This window comes from Cherax quadricarinatus, chromosome 8 (assembly GCF_038502225.1).
Source record: "Cherax quadricarinatus isolate ZL_2023a chromosome 8, ASM3850222v1, whole genome shotgun sequence".
In the NCBI taxonomy this organism is placed as follows: Eukaryota; Metazoa; Arthropoda; class Malacostraca; order Decapoda; family Parastacidae; genus Cherax; species Cherax quadricarinatus.
In genome coordinates, this window is record NC_091299.1 from 43,527,873 (window position 1) to 43,544,930 (window position 17,058).

Here is a 17,058-nt window from a genome sequence, read left to right on the forward strand (position 1 = left end):
GATGTAGTGTGGATGACAAGAAACAGATGATTGCTGATGTTATGAATGAAAAGAAGCTGGATGTCCTGGCCCTAAGCGAAACAAAGCTGAAGTGGGTAGGGGAGTTTCGGTGGGGGGAAATAAATGGGATTAAATCTGGAGTATCTGAGAGAGTTAGAGCTAAGGAAGGGGTAGCAGTAATGTTGAAGGATCAGTTATGGAAGGAGAAGAGAGAATATGAATGTGTAAATTCAAGGATAATGTGGATTAAAGTAAAGGTTGGATGCGAAAAGTGGGTCATAATAAGCGTGTATGCACCTGGAGAAGAGAGGAATGTAGAGAGAGAGAGAGAGAGAGAGATTTTGGGAGATGTTAAGTGAATGTATAGGAACCTTTGAACCAAGTGAGAGTAATTGTGGTAGGGGACCTGAATGCTAAAGTAGGAGAAACTTTTAGAGAGGGTGTGGTAGGTAAGTTTGGGGTGCCAGGTGTAAATGATAATGGGAGCCCTTTGATTGAACTTTGTATAGAAAGGGGTTTAGTTATAGGTAATACATATTTTAAGAAGAAGAGGATAAATAAGTCTACAAGATATGATGTAGGGCGAAATTACAGTAGTTTGTTGGATTATGTATTGGTAAATAAAAGACTGTTGAGTAGACTTCAGGATGTACATGTTTATAGAGGGGCCACAGATATATCAGATCACTTTTTAGTTGTAGCTACACAGAGTAAAAGGTAGATGGGATACAAGGAGAATAGAAGCATCAGGGAAGAGAGAGGTGAAGGTTTATAAACTAAAAGAGGAGGCAGATAGGGTAAGATATAAACAGCTATTGGAGGATAGATGGGCTAATGAGAGCATAGGCAATTGGGTCGAAGAGGTATGGGGTAGGTTTAAAAATGTAGTGTTAGAGTGTTCAGCAGAAGTTTGTGGTTACAGGAAAGTGGGTGCAGGAGGGAAGAGGAGCGATTGGTGGAATGATGATGTAAAGAGAGTAGTAAGGGAGAAAAAGTTAGCATATGAGAAGTTTTCACGAAGTAGAAGTGATGCAAGGAGGAAAGAGTATGTGGAGAAAAGGAGAGAGGTTAAGAGAGTGGTGAAGCAATGTAAAAAGAGAGCAAATGAGAGAGTGGGTGAGATGTTATCAACAAATTTTGTTGAAAATAAGAAAAAGTTTTGGAATGAGATTAACAAGTTCAGGAAGCCTAGAGAACAAATGGATTTGTCAGTTAAAAATAGGAGAGGAAAGTTATTAAATGGAGAGTTAGAGGTATTGGGAAGATGGAGGGAATATTTTGAGGAATTGTTGAATGTTGATGAAGATAGGGAAGCTGTGATTTCGTGTATAGGGCAAGGAGGAATAACATCTTGTAGGAGTGAGGAAGAGCCAGTTGTGAGTGTGGGGGAAGTTCGTGAGGCAGTAGGTAAGATGAAAGGGGGTAAGGCAGCTGGGATTGATGGGATAAAGATAGAAATGTTAAAATCAGGTGGGGATATAGTTTTGAAGTGGTTGGTGCAATTATTTAATAAATGTATGGAAGAGGGTAAGGTACCTAGGGATTGGCAGAGAGCATACATAGTTCCTTTGTATAAAGGCAAAGGGGACAAAAGAGTGTGCAAAAATTATAGGGGTATAAGTCTGTTGAGTATACCTGGTAAAGTGTATGGTAGAGTTATTATTGAAAGAATTAAGAGTAAGACGGAGAATAGGATAGCAGATGAACAAGGCGGCTTTAGGAAAGGTAGGGGGTGTGTGGACCAGGTGTTTACAGTGAAACATATAAGTGAACAGTATTTAGATAAGGCTAAAGAGGTTTTTGTGGCATTTATGGATTTGGAAAAGGCATATGACAGGGTGGATAGGGGGGCAATGTGGCAGATGTTGCAGATGTATGGTATATGAGGTAGGTTACTGAAAGCAGTGAAGAGTTTTTACAAGGATAGTGAGGCTCAAGTTAGAGTATGTAGGAAAGAGGGAGATTATTTCCCAGTAAAAGTAGGCCTTAGACAAGGATGTGTGATGTCACCGTGGTTGTTCAATGTATCTATAGATTGGGTTGTAAGAGAAGTGAATGTGAGGGTCTTGGCAAGAGGTGTGTAGTTAAAAGATAAAGAATCAAACACAAAGTGGGAATTGTCACAGTTGCTCTTTGCTGATGACACTGTGCTTTTTTGGAAATTCTGAAGAGAAGTTGCAGAAGTTGGTGGATGAATTTTGTAAGGGATGTAAAAGAAGAAAATTAAAAGTGAATATAGGAAAGAGTAAGGTGGTGAAGATAACAAAAAGATTAGGTGATGAAAGATTGGATATCAGACTGGAGGGGAAGAGTATGGAGGAGGTGAATTTATTCAGATATTTAATATATTTATAGATGGGGTTGTAAGAGAAGTAAATGCGAGGGTCTTGGCAAGATGCGTGGAGTCAAAAGATAAAGAATCACACAAAGTGGGAGCTGTCACAGTTGCTCTTTGCTGATGACACTGTGCTCTTGGGAGATTCTGAAGAGAAGTTGCAGAGATTGGTGGATGAATCTGGTAGGGTGTGCAAAAGAAAATTAAAAGTGAATACAGGAAAGAGTAAGGTTATGAGGATAACAAAAAGATTAGGTGATGAAAGATTGGATATCAGATTGGAGGGAGAGAGTATGGAGGAGGTGAATGTATTCAGATATTTGGGAGTGGACGTGTCAGCGGATGGGTCTATGAAAGATGAGGTGAATCATAGAATTGATGAGGGGAAAAGGGTGAGTGGTGCACTTAGGAGTCTGTGGAGACAAAGAACTTTGTCCTTGGAGGCAAAGAGGGGAATGTACGAGAGTATAGTTTTACCAACGCTCTTATATGGGTGTGAAGCATGGGTGATGAATGTTGCAGCGAGGAGAAGGCTGGAGGCAGTGGAGATGTCATGTCTGAGGGCAATGTGTGGTGTGAATATAATGCAGAGAATTCATAGTTTGGAAGTTAGGAGGAGGTGCGGGATTACCAAAACTGTCGTCCAGAGGGCTGAGGAAGGGTTGTTGAGGTGGTTCGGACATGTAGAGAGAATGGAGCGAAACAGAATGACTTCAAGAGTGTATCAGTCTGTAGTGGAAGGAAGGCGGGGTATGGGTCGGCCTAGGAAAGGGTGGAGGGAGGGGGTAAAGGAGGTTTTGTGTGCGAGGGGCATGGACTTCCAGCAGGCATGCGTGAGCGTGTTTGATAGGAGTTAATGGAGACAAATGGTTTTTAATACTTGATGTGCTGTTGGAGTGTGAGCAAAGTAACATTTATGAAGGGGTTCAGGGAAACCGGCAGGCCGGACTTGAGTCCTGGAGATGGGAAGTACAGTGCCTGCACTCTGAAGGAGAGGTGTTAATGTTGCAGTTTAAAAACTGTAGTGTAAAGCACCCTTCTGGCAAGACAGTGATGGAGTGAATGATGGTGAAAGTTTTTCTTTTTCGGGCCACCCTGCCTTGGTGGGAATCGGCCAGTGTGATAATAAATAAAAAATTTAGGAGTGGACGTGTGAGCAGATGAGTCTATGAAGGATGAGGGGAATCTCAGAATTGATGAGGGGAAAAGGGTGAGTGGTTCACTTAGGAATCTGTGGCGACAAAGAACTTTGTCCGTGGAAGCAAAGAGGGGAATGTATGAGAGTATAGTTGTACCAACACTCTTGTATGGGTGTGAAGCATGGGTGATGAATGTTGCAATAAGGAGGCGGCTGGAGGCGGTGGAGATGTCATGTCTGAGGGCAATGTGTGGTGTGAATATAATGCAGAGAATTCGTAGTTTGGAAATTAGGAGAAGGTGTGGGATTACCAAAACTATTATCCAGAGGGCTGAGGAGGGGTTGTTGATGTGGTTCGGACATGTAGAGAATGGAACAAAACGGAATGACATCGAGTGTATAAATCTGTAGTGGAGGGAAGGCGGGGTAGGGGTCAGCATAGGAAGTGTTGGAGGGAGGAGGTAAAGGAGGTTTTGTGTGCGAGGGGCTTGGACTTCCAGCAAGTATGCATGAGCGTATTTGATAGGAGTAAATGGAGACAAATGGTTTTTAATACTTGATGTGTTGTTGGGGTGTGAGCAAAGTAACATTTATGAAGGGATTCAGGGAAACAGGCAGGCCAGACTTGAGTCCTGGAGATGGGAAGCACAGTGTCTGCACTCTGAAGGAGGGGTGTTAATGTTGCAGTTTTATAACTGTAGTGTAATGCACCCATCTGGCAAGACAGTGATGGTGTGAATTATGAAGGTTTTTCTTTTTCAGGCCACCCTGCCTTGGTGGGAATCTGCTGATGTGTTAATACAATAAAAAATAAGTTCTGGCATGCAAGTTGTATTCCAAACAAAGGTCATATACCAAGCCAAAATTTTCCCGTCCAAACAGGACATATACCAAATTAGACTTATTCCAAAGTGGATGTATACTGAGGTACCACTGTAGTCACAAACTCACAGGTGAATATTTTCACTCATCTTAGTCACATACTATTGTCTCGAAATATATAGAAAGTGTTTATAGGTCCCAGCAATGTTTTAGACATGCTGGATTATTTATGAAACTCCTTGAAGCACGGTGTAAGACTAGTGACAGTGAAGAAGTAGATTGACACTTGGCTTTATTTTTCACAATTACACCTACCATCCGACTTACGGCCGAGTTCGGTTCTGAGAAACCGGTCATAAGTTGAAATGGTCGTAAGTCGAACTTTACTGCTGAATATCAACAAAATATTTTTGTAATGACTATTTTATTGTTTTAATTTGGTATTTCATGTTTTACTTTACTTTTTATGTTGTTAGTACTGTATTTTATACTGTAAGGTTTAGGATAAACACTGTGTACAACACAAATACTTGTTTATTTCCCAGAAATTTGGCATAAAAAACACGGTCGTAAGTCGAGTGGTCGTAAGTCAGATGGTAGGTGTACATATAAACATGTCTGTGTTGGTGTCGCTGTGTCTGTCTAGCTCTCTCTGTCTGTCTAGCTGTGTGTGTCTGTTTAGCTCTGTCTGTCTTCCTGTCTCTCTGTCTCAAAGAGAGAGAGCCGCTCATGAACCAACACGCATTACACACGATGCAGAGTTGTCACATCTTATTCCTGAACAAGTGAAAATGCGTATTACTTGCCAGTCATGCCTATTATGCCTTATATCTACAAGCACAGTAGAGTACATTGTCTGGATTGTATGGGGGTTATCCTAGGTAATTTACACTATGAATAATTGTATTTATGTGTACCTGTGAAACAGAGACACAGATAGATACAGACAGACGGAGATAGAGACAGCCAAAATCAGCCACCCAGCCTGCCGAACACGTATTACATGTTCCAGAATTGTTTCTCTTTACTTAGGGCATAGGTTATGGGACATTCTGGCAGGATGACACTACCAGTGATATCAAAATTGAAAGGATGTTGCAAAAATGTTGCATATGGGTTATTATCGAGGTTTTTGATATTTCCTCGATCACTTGTGGCCACATCCATCTCAAAGCTACTACACTCAGGATCAGCGTCACTTTCCTCTTAAAAGGGGAGTGTTAATACAACACGACATCAGTGAATCCCATGGTGTTTGCCATGCTGTTTGCTCTAGCTGGCACTCACTTGAACTGGTGCTCCCACAAGGTACTAAGTAGTCCCAGATTTTTTTAATACTGTGCACACCATACCGACCAAGCATCTCAGGTCAATCATGCCAAATTTGGAGGCAGGAAAAATAAAACGTTGATCTATGTTTGGAGTGTTAGCGGTAACAACAGAGATCTATGTTTGGACAGTTAAGGGGTTAAAATTATACTGCACCTATAGCACTGTAGGTCTCATGGGCATACAAAAATATGACTAGTTTTCCTAGTTACTACTCAGTAGTAGTAGTACTACTACTACTATGGGCTTTTGTCAGTCATCTCAACTTCGTGCAGTACAATGTTAATTACATTTAGAATAAAAGTTAAAATATATTATCACAACAGGTCAAACCACACTGACAAATCCAATTCGAGCAACAGCCAATGCAAAACAGAATAGCTCCACAGGACAACAGCACAAATTAGTGAATGTTTAGGAAAAGTTGCTTTGGAACTATACAGTTAACAGAAGTCTCATACCATCATTACATTTCACCATTTGCTTGCTTAGAATCATTTTGAGTCAGGTGTTGAACACAGGAGTTATAAGCACGATACAATTTCTTCTCGTCCTAAACAACTAGCAACACCAAGGTTTAATACTGCACCTAGGCAACCCATTCTTCTGAAATTCTGAATTACAAAATGTCATAATCAGTATAATGTCTAATCACCATGGAATAATCACCTACAAAGCATATTAAATATTTGATTATCATCATCATTACCTATTTTGGTACTGTATTTGAAGTATTATAATTATTTAGAATTTTGTTTAACACCATAAAAGAAAATACATTTGAAAACTTAAAATATTTTACAATACCTGCAGATTATATTTACTTCAGTTAAACATCTACAAGGAAACTCTCATCCTTCACTCATAAGCTTCTTTCATGCATACAAAACACAGTAGGGCCCACAACTTTCAAGGTTCCAAGTTACAAGGTTTCATACTTATGACATAAGCACTTTGGAATCAATTAATGATTCGCCCTTCTGACATCAAGACAACTATATTTTTATAAGGATGAATTATAAATATTGTAGGTAGTAGGTTGGTAGACAGCAACCACCCAGGGAGGTACTACCATCCTGCCAAGTGAGTGTAAAATGAAAGCCTGTATTTGTTTTACATGATGGTAGGATTGCTGGTGTCTTTTTTCTGTCTCATAAACATGCAAGACTTCAGGTATGTCTTGCTACTTCTTACACTTAGGTCACACTACACATACAAGCATATATATACACACCCCTCTGGGTTTTCTTCTATTTTCTTTGTAGTTCTTGTTCTTGTTTATTTACTCTTATCTTCATGGGGAAGTGGAACAGAATTCTTCCTCCGTAAGCCATGCGTGTTTTAAGAGGCGACTAAAATGCCAGGAGCAAGGGACTAGTAACCCCTTCTCCTGTACAAATTACTAAATTTAAAAAGAAAAACTTTCATTTTTTTTGTTTGGGAGGGCACACCCTGCCTTGGTGGGATACAGCCAGTTTGTTGAAAAAAAAAATATAAATATATTTTTCATTATTTTCAAAATGCATTCAAGCTGTGTATGCTCATTTCATGTATGTATAAAGAACTCTCCTAGGTAGTAGGCTGGTAGACAGGAACCACCCAGGGAGGTACTACTGTCCTGTCAAGTATGAAATGGAAACCTCTAATTGTTTTATATGATGGTAGGATTTGCTGTTGTCTTTTTTCTGTCTCAAACATGCAAGGTTTTAGGTACACCTTGCTACTTCTACTTACATTTAGGTCACACTACACATGCTTGTACAAGCATACATATACAAACCCCTCTGGGTTTTCTATTTTCTTCCTAGTTCTTGTTCTTTTTTATTTCCACTTATCTCCATGGGAAAGGGGAACAGAATTCTTCCTCTAGAAGATATGTGTATCATAAGAGGCGACTAAAATGCCAGGATCAAGGGACTAGTAACTCCTCCTTCTGTATACATTACTAAATTTAGAAAGAGAAACTTTTCTTTTTCTTTTTGGGCCACTCTGCCTCGGTGGGATACATCCAGTTTGTTGAAAGAAGATAAAGAACTCATTTTCTTGGGAAAAGTTAAGCCAAGAACTGTAGATTTAGCACTGTACATATGTACACTGTATTAATATATCAGTAATTGATGGGTGGGGGAGTACTGGTAGAGTGGGGGAGTATCAAAGAGGAAATTTTCCTCCAAAAGTGGGTTATTTGTGAAATGTTAAACATGTCTCTTCCTCATCGTCTTTTCCAGAAAATTGCACATTACACTCACTACAAACCCTGGTCTTTAGTTCAGGGATTCCTCCTTGTCACATTTGAACATTATCATTTTTACCATCTTTCAGTTATCCGACACTTCATGTCGGTAATAATCTGTTAAGAGGTACCATAAGGAAGTGGTGTGAACAGTATTTTAGCTCCTCTTAATATTTGTTGTGATATTTATTCCATTTGGTCCTGCTGCAACTGATGTATCAAGTTCTCTCAGGAGTCTCATCACTTCTTTAGTTATTTCAATACTCCTGTATATACTCGAGTACAGGTCGAAGTTATGTGGCCAATCTTTTTCTTGGGGCCAAATGTAGGGGGATCAACTTATGGGTAATATTGGTAAGGGATGAAATCTTTAAACCATAATCCTTGTTACAGAATAGAAGGAGTGCTAACAAGTTAGGTTAGGTCCGGTAACCTCTGCAAGTGGCCTGTGAGGTCGCCAGACCTAACTGTTTGCGACTTCTTTCTTTGGGGGTACGTGAAGAGCACAGTTTACATACCACCATTACCTGCAACCCTGGCAGAGCTGAAAATTTCGATCACTGAAGCAGTTCGCATGATAACACCAGATATGCTGCAGAGCATCTGGACCAAACTGGACTATCGCATCGATGTTTGCCGAGCAACCAGAGGGGAGCACATTGAGTACCTTTAATGCTACCCTATACCACATGAAACTGAATGAAATCCTGCACCTGAAGCTACTAACTGTGAAAGACTATTACAATAAAGTTACATGGTATACCTGTTTGAAATCAAGCAGTGCTTTTGTGTACACCCTGACTAATCATGGCTGCTTCCAAGGACTTCCATATGCATAAATAATCCTCATAATTTATTAGTTTGACTTCATGTAACTAAGATGTTCCCCAGTGACATTCTATGTTGTATGCAGACATTTTGGTTGTCCTATCTGCAAGTGTATTAACATTCTCGAAGTCTGAGTTTGCATCTTCTACATGTTTATCCTATGTACTTTTCATTAACCTCCTCAAGGGATTTGTACACCAGCCTTGGTAGTGTAGTACGTGGAGTAATGGATGGCAATTGGATTCAACTGAAGGAAGAAATACAGATCCAATTCCCTGGATCAAGAGCCCTTCACCCATGAGGAATCAAGAAATGATTAACAGTTATCTCTCTCTACTTTTACTGTGAATTTGCTGGTAAGTTCTAGACTATTAATAGTGTTCAGGATATTGTGAATTGAGCCTTCTTTAACCCTTAAACGGTCCAAACAGATCCACGTTCAAATTCGTAGTGCTACAAAAGTAGATCTACCTTTTTTTACATATTTTCAAATATAACAAAAAAAAAAGTAGATAAAAGTTTCTTTTACACGTTTTCAAATGTAAAACAAAAAAGATCTACATTTTTTACATACTTTCAGATGTTGAAAAAACGTATATATACGTTTGGACCATTTAAGGGTTAATACCACAACCAAGATGTCATCTAGGAATGCTGATGTCATTACATAACTATTACTTAGTCTTCTACCTGTAAAGCATCTCCAGCCTCAAGTTTAGCTTTAAAAATACAAAGGTATAGTTTTCAGCTACAGTATTTATATTTTGATCGATAAATTTGGAACAATCTAAAAAAAATCATGATAGTATATTGTAAAATTCAAAGACCATATTTTTTGCTTTATAGAGTTCCAAAGATGATACTGTATACAAATTTTAATACATTCTCTTAACTAAACTATAGCCAGAGGTCCACCTTGAGTGTATCACTACTTGGTAATCACAGATTTCAAATTTCCATTACACCTGAGAAACAGCTCAATACCTAGCCAGTAATTCTGTTGTTTCAATATCACCAAAACAAATCACACCAAGCAATGCACAATACATTTCAAATGTACAATTAAAAAAATAGAACAATATAGACATTCATTCCAGCACTGAATGGTAGAGTAAAATAAATGAAAAAATAAGCAAGTACAGTGGAACCCCAAATTTCATACTTAATCCGTTCCAGAAGGTCAATCTAAATCAGAAACAGACGAACACCATAGCAACATTTCCCATAAGAAATAATGTAAATGCAATTAATCCATTACAGACACCCAAAAATATTAAAAAAAAAAAAAAAAAAAAAAAAAAAAAAAAAAAAAAAAAAAATACATTTTTTAAACAATAACTATACGTAGTTTTACTTACAGAAAACAATGAGTAAGAAATATAAGTGACTAATGAAATGGATACCTTATACCTTTGAAGAGTTTTGAGAGTTTCTCTACTCCCTGAACCCGGTCATGGGCCAGGCTCGTCTGGTGCTTGCTTGGTCAATTAGGCTGTTGCTGCTGGAGGCCTGCTGCCCCACATATCCATCACAGCTTGGTTGATCTGGTACCTGGTGAAGCTATTTGTCCAGTTTCCTCTTTAAGGCTTCTACTTCTACACTTGCTCCAAAAGTGTTTCTGATATCTTCTGGTACGATGTTGAATAGTCTGGGACCCTGGATGTTGATACAGTGTTCCTTTATTGTCCCCACCGCACAGTCATTAGATTTATTTTACACTTCCTCCCATATATCTCACTCCAGTATGTTGTTATGGCAGTGTGCAGATTTGGGACCAGGCCCTCGATTACTTTCCAGGTATACATATATTATCATGCATCTCTCCTCCGCTCCACTGAGTACATGCTCAAGACCTAAAGGTGTTCCCAGTAGTTTAGGTGCTTTACTGGCTCAATGTGAGCTGTAAACAATCTCTGTATTTGTTCCAGCTTTGATATTTCTCCTGCTTTGAATGGGGCCATCAGCACTGAGAAATATTCTAAGTGAGGAAGCACTAGTGATTTGAAGTGTGTCACCATCGGCATTATTTCCCTTGTTTCGAAAGTTCTCAATACCCACCCCATCATCTTCCTGGCTGTCATGATCTTTGTCTTGTTATGGTTTTTAAAAGTAAGGTCAGCTGACATAATTATTCCCAGATCTTTTGTGTGTTCCTTACATTCTATTTGGTGGCCCTCTTGAGTTTTGTATATAGTGTTCCCTTTGAGTTCTTCATTCTTTCCATACTTAAGCAGCTGGAACTTATCACTATTGAACATCATGTTCTCCACTGCCCACTGAAAAACCCTGCTTATGTCTTCCTGTAATTTTTCAGTGTCCTCTACTGTAGTGACTTTCATGCTTTAGAGTTATCTGCAAATGATGATACAAGAGTGTGCCGAGTGTTTTTATCTATGTCTGCTATGAGGATGAGAAACAGCAGAGGTGCCAAGACAGTGCCTTGGGGCACTGAGCTTTTAACCTCACTGATGCTGGATCTTGCCTTGTTCAATACTACTACAGTACTTGTGTTCTGTGTGTTAGGAACTTGAAAATCCATCTGCCTACCTTCCCCATAATGCCCATGGCCCTCATTTTGTGCATTATCACTCCACGATCACATCTGTCAAACTCCTTTGCAAAATCTGTGTACAAATCACATCTGCGTTTTGGTCGTCTTCCAATGCCTCTGTAATTCTGTCATAATGGTTCAGTAACTGTGACAGGCATGATCGTCCTGCTCTAAAACCATGCTGGTTCAGGTTATGCTGGTCCATGAAATTTGTAATCTGCCATCTCACTACTCTTTCGAATATTTTCATTATGTGACAAGTTAGGGCTACTGGTCTGTAATTTTTAGCTACTGCTCTACTACCTCCCTTATGCAATAGAGTTATGTCTGCACTCTTTAAGGCCTCTGGTATTTCACCTAGATTTAAGCTCTTTCTCCAAAGAATGCCGAGTGCTCGTGCTAATAGTACTTTACTCTTCTTTAGAAATAGAGCATTCCATGACTCTGATCCAGGTACTGAGTGAGTGGGTATGTTGTCCATTTCTTTTTCGAAATCTATGGGATGTGTACCAATATAAGTTAGTTGGTCTGCGCGGCCTTCTTCTGGAGTGAAAAATATTTCTGCATTTTCTACCCTGCTGTCATTTAGTGGGTTGCTGAACACTGACTCGTACTGTTCTTTTAGGATTTCACTCATTTCCTGTTCATCATCAGTATACGATCTCCTCTCAATAGTGGTCCAATTCTACAAGTAGTTCTTAGCTTGGATTTTGCATAGGAATAGAAATATTTTGGGTTTCTTGCAATATCTTGTATGGCCCTTTGTACTTCTTCTGTTAGGCATGACATCCTAAGTTTTTTGGTCTAATTCAGTGATCTCTCATCTAAGCCTTTATTGAAGGCTCTTGTTGGGGTATGGATGGTGAGGAGGGGAGAGGGAGGAGGAGCAGAGGTTACTGTTTGGAAGGAGAATCCCCCTCCCTAAGGACTTCAATATCAAAGCCCTATCCAGGGTTACTTCCCTTGTCTTTTACTGGCACCGGACCATTGTCGCACTAAAAATCTGTCCAGAGAGCTCTGTTTCTGGCGTCTAAGATTTGCCTAAAATGGGACAAGGTATTGTCAGTGAACATGTTGCAGATACAGCTTATATTGGCTTGGTCAGGGTGATATTTTTCCACAAAAGTTTGCAACTCATTCCACTTTGCACAAATGTCCTTAATCACTGAAGAAGGCACCTTCTCCCCTCTCTCTCTTCCTCCTCCTCTGAAGCAATTTCCTCAGCTGTGGCCTATTGCTGTTCCAGATGAAGGTCTTCCACCTCTTTAGTGGTTAGCTCTTCCCTGTGGTCCTCCACCAACTCTTCCACATCCTGGCCACTCACATCCAACCCTACGGACTTCCCCAAACCCACGACAGATTCCACAGCAGGCATAGGGTCGATAGGGTCAGCCTCAAACCCTTCAAAATCTTTGTCGAGGACACATCCTGGCCACAATTTTCTCCAAGCACTCAATAAACAAGCACAAAAAACAATGGATTATTATGAAATGCTTCAGATGAATGCTCACTCAACCTGTGACAGAGACAGACAGACACATACACATTAGTGGCAGTGTCCTGGGTGGGTGGACGTGTTTGATATTGACAATATCTGGGACGAGGTACAAAATCCGGAGCAAAATTTTGCCGAAAAAAGTGGTCGAAATCCAAATCGTGAGATATCTGGTGTGGACGAAATCCAGGGTTCCAGTGTAGCTATTTAAGCATACTCAAAATTTGTCTGTCAACATAACACAAATTTTGAAGGAATAAAACACATTTTATATTTTACTAAAGATAGAAAAGTTAGCCTTTTATATTTGACAGCTATTACTAAAAAATTAACCACACATTAAGGTACACAGATTAAGGTACTGTAGTCACATAAAAGCAACGAGACAAGAATTGTCCCTAACTACACAACTTAAAAAAAAAAAATTCTATGCTGACACTTATTACATTCATATTCATGGCAAAATGCTACATGTGTGGAAGTCATACTGTGCATGGGAAACAATGTAAGTGAAGGGTACCTCAAATTCTTTAAATCAAAGAGTCTTTTCCTATTATCAATGCACTAACATCCCCCCTCCCATTGAAGGACTTATCCCTGGTAAAAATCAACAAGTGAACAAGCCCATAACAGTATTGGTGTGATTATAAAGGCTTGAAAGTACTTCCTGTATGTATATTACTTGTTTGAGATATTTTTCTAACACTGAGAACTTTCTTACCTAATTAGTTAATACTGCATTCACAATATAGTGCTAAACCCCTATGGGAGTTACTGTGCATGAATCAATACTACACCACATGCGCTGTAATAAACAGATAACTTACCCCAACTTTTCTTAAAAGGTCACCAACAATGTTAAGAGCAGATATCCTGGCAGATGGAGTCATAGGCACACTTCCATTACTCATGTTGTGCATTGGACGAGCTGTCAAGAACAAGTGCAGAAAATTAGCTTTATTTTTTATGAAACATAGCACTTCATAATTTTTGCTGCATTATTCAACATAAGAGCAGCACTTGTTGGAAGGTGGTAAGCCAATATGAATCATGCAGTGATACATGGTGGGGAAGAGGCAGGCAGTGATACAAGGCAGGGAAGAGACGGACAGATACATGGTGAGGAAGAGGCTGTGATACATGGTGGGGAAGAGGCTGTGATACATGGTGGGGAAGAGGCTGTGATACATGGTGAGGAAGAGGCTGTGATACATGGTGAGGAAGAGGCTGTGATACATGGTGAGGAAGAGGCTGTGATACATGGTGAGGAAGAGGCTGTGATACATGGTGAGGAAGAGGCTGTGATACATGGTGAGGAAGAGGCTGTGATACATGGTGAGGAAGAGGCTGTGATACATGGTGAGGAAGAGGCTGTGATACATGGTGAGGAAGAGGCTGTGATACATGGTGGGGAAGAGGCTGTGATACATGGTGGCGAAGAGGCTGTGATACATGGTGGCGAAGAAGCAGTGAAAAAATCATAATTTTCTTGTTTAAATAGGAAGGCAATCAGGTTTGATGGAGAGAGAAAAAAAAAAAGGTAGCTCCAATTCCTGGGATAAAGAGCCCTTCACTGGCATCAAGGCACTTCTCTCAATGAAAGGTAGAGGAAGAGAGGTAAAGGTACCGAGGGGATAAAGGTAAAAGGAGTGAGGTAAATGAACCACTGTAGTAAAAGTTTAGCATGCTTAAGCACCACAGAAGGTGTCTAGAATAATGTTTGCTCTCTCAGTCCAAATGTCAAACTGGCAACAAATGAAGAAATGACAAGGTGTAGAAAAAGCCTTGACTGGGATTAAGGTTCGTTATGTATAGAACTTTATACAGTGAAATTATGTCTTACAACTGTTCCAATAAAAGCTTCCTCTGCAAGGTAAAGTTTTTCTTCACAGGATTGTTCTGATGAACACCCCAATTAAAACATGTTGCATTATTATAATCATGAGGTAAGTATTAAACCCCTAGTAGTCAGAATACTTATGACTGGGAGGTAAACACATGTGATACAGGGAAGGGCAGCTCCAATTCCATGGATGGAGATTATCATCTTCATGGAAAGCACTAAACCATTAAATGGCTGGGGAAGAGATAATCGGGTTTGATCTGAGGAACTGGCAAACAGGTCCAGCTGTTCAAATCAAGAGCCTTTCACCACACTTGAAGGGCTAGAATGATTAAATTTTTTGATATGACTATCTGACAGTCTTGGTAATTATTTTTTTTCTATTCACAGCAAGAATATTTTCAAATGTAACCAATCTGATTGTTGTTATTGATAAACAAATGCAAGTAAATCTAGCGATACTAGAGCTTCAAGAACCATCTGAACCTAGACTAATGAAAGCCTGTTTTCATCTCGGTACAATACATGTATTGTGTATATTTACTAGTACGGGCCTTTTCATACCATTAAATTTTTTCTCTGCAGTAAAGAATCCTGGTTTCACCTATTGCTTTTATAGTCCAGGTCACAATGGGTTGGACACTCAATGCTGCTCAGCCAATAACAGATTCCCAGACATTTAAAGGAGAAAAGCTGGGATCACCATTTCCCAACAATGGCACATGAAACATAGGAAAGTATCCTTTTAAGAAAACTACTCACGTTATCCTTGATGGGCCCAACAAAGCATAGTTATCACAGTTTCTAACATTAAAAACTGTCTGGAGGACAGTTCCTGATAAGCTGGGTTGCAGTGATTACATGGGACTAAGTGTTGCTAGCACCAGCAGCTGGACTGATTACATCTACAACCAAGGTAGCTGATCCAGGACCAGGTCCTGAGGGTCAAGACACTTGGAACTGTCAACAGTGAGGTAGAAGTACCACCGTAAATTATAATTCTTGTTTACTGTACTGTAGTGAGCCACAAACTCTAACATCAGACTACAAGCATAATGCAGTGTTGGTACTGCACTTTACATGCAAATCAAGTCCTCTCCATGGTCTTTAACAGCATGCTGTTAATACCAGACTTGAAAGATCTTAGGCCTAGATTAAAACAGAGATGCCAAGTTTCCTAATCCAGCTGAATAGTTCTGGTGCACCGCAACAAAGGCAAGAGCTAAACCCACAGGGATCAAAGCTCTAAAGAACAGGAGATAATCAGGTTTGATCCAAGGAAGGGTGGGCCCAATTCTTTTGGATCAAGAGCCCTTCACCAGCATCACAGAACCTTTAAAATTTTGAGAATAATGAATGGGTCACTGGTCAAAATAGTGAAAGATAATCATGAAGTGGTGAACCTGTAGCTCATACAGTGCCTTAGAACTGGAAAGTAAGCAGGCAATTAAAAAAACAGGGAAGGGTGGCTCAAATTCCTTGGACAGAGAGCCCTTCCTAGGCATAAAGATACTTCAAGAATAACACTGAAATTAATCCTGAAGGATCTAAAATTCTACAATAACTGTGCTGTGTCTGTTGAGTGTACCTGGTAAAGTGTATGGTAGAGTTATAATTGAAAGAATTAAGAGTAAGACGGAGAATAGGATAGCAGATGAACAAGGAGGCTTTAGGAAAGGTAGGGGGTGTGTGGACCAGGTGTTTACAGTGAAACATATAAGTGAACAGTATTTAGATAAGGCTAAAGAGGTCTTTGTGGCATTTATGGATTTGGAAAAGGCGTATGACAGGGTGGATAGGGGGGCAATGTGGCAGATGTTGCAAGTGTATGGTGTAGGAGGTAGGTTACTGAAAGCAGTGAAGAGTTTTTACGAGGATAGTGAGGCTCAAGTTAGAGTATGTAGGAAAGAGGGAAATTTTTTCCCAGTAAAAGTAGGCCTTAGACAAGGATGTGTGATGTCACCGTGGTTGTTTAATATATTTATAGATGGGGTTGTAAGAGAAGTAAATGCGAGGGTCTTGGCAAGAGGCGTGGAGTTAAAAGATAAAGAATCACACACAAAGTGGGAGTTGTCACAGCTGCTCTTTGCTGATGACACTGTGCTCTTGGGAGATTCTGAAGAGAAGTTGCAGAGATTGGTGGATGAATTTGGTAGGGTGTGCAAAAGAAGAAAATTAAAGGTGAATACAGGAAAGAGTAAGGTTATGAGGATAACAAAAAGATTAGGTGATGAAAGATTGAATATCAGATTGGAGGGAGAGAGTATGGAGGAGGTGAACGTATTCAGATATTTGGGAGTGGACGTGTCAGCGGATGGGTCTATGAAAGATGAGGTGAATCATAGAATTGATGAGGGAAAAAGAGTGAGTGGTGCACTTAGGAGTCTGTGGAGACAAAGAACTTTGTCCTTGGAGGCAAAGAGGGGAATGTATGAGAGTATAGTTTTACCAACGCTCTTATATGGGTGTGAAGCGTGGGTGATG

The 17,058-nt window shown here is 39.8% G+C and overlaps 1 protein-coding gene across 1 annotated transcript in view; it reads right to left on the bottom strand.

Annotated features, from left to right (window-relative positions):
• Window positions 1-17,058, bottom strand: part of LOC128685273 (nuclear distribution protein nudE-like 1) — a 140,977-nt gene that overhangs the window by 54,001 nt on the left and 69,918 nt on the right. Inside the window, exon 5 of the mRNA XM_070082743.1 lies at window positions 13,559-13,659. Within this exon, the coding sequence (XP_069938844.1) occupies window positions 13,559-13,659 (101 nt within the window). The remainder of the gene's footprint in view (window positions 1-13,558; window positions 13,660-17,058) is intronic.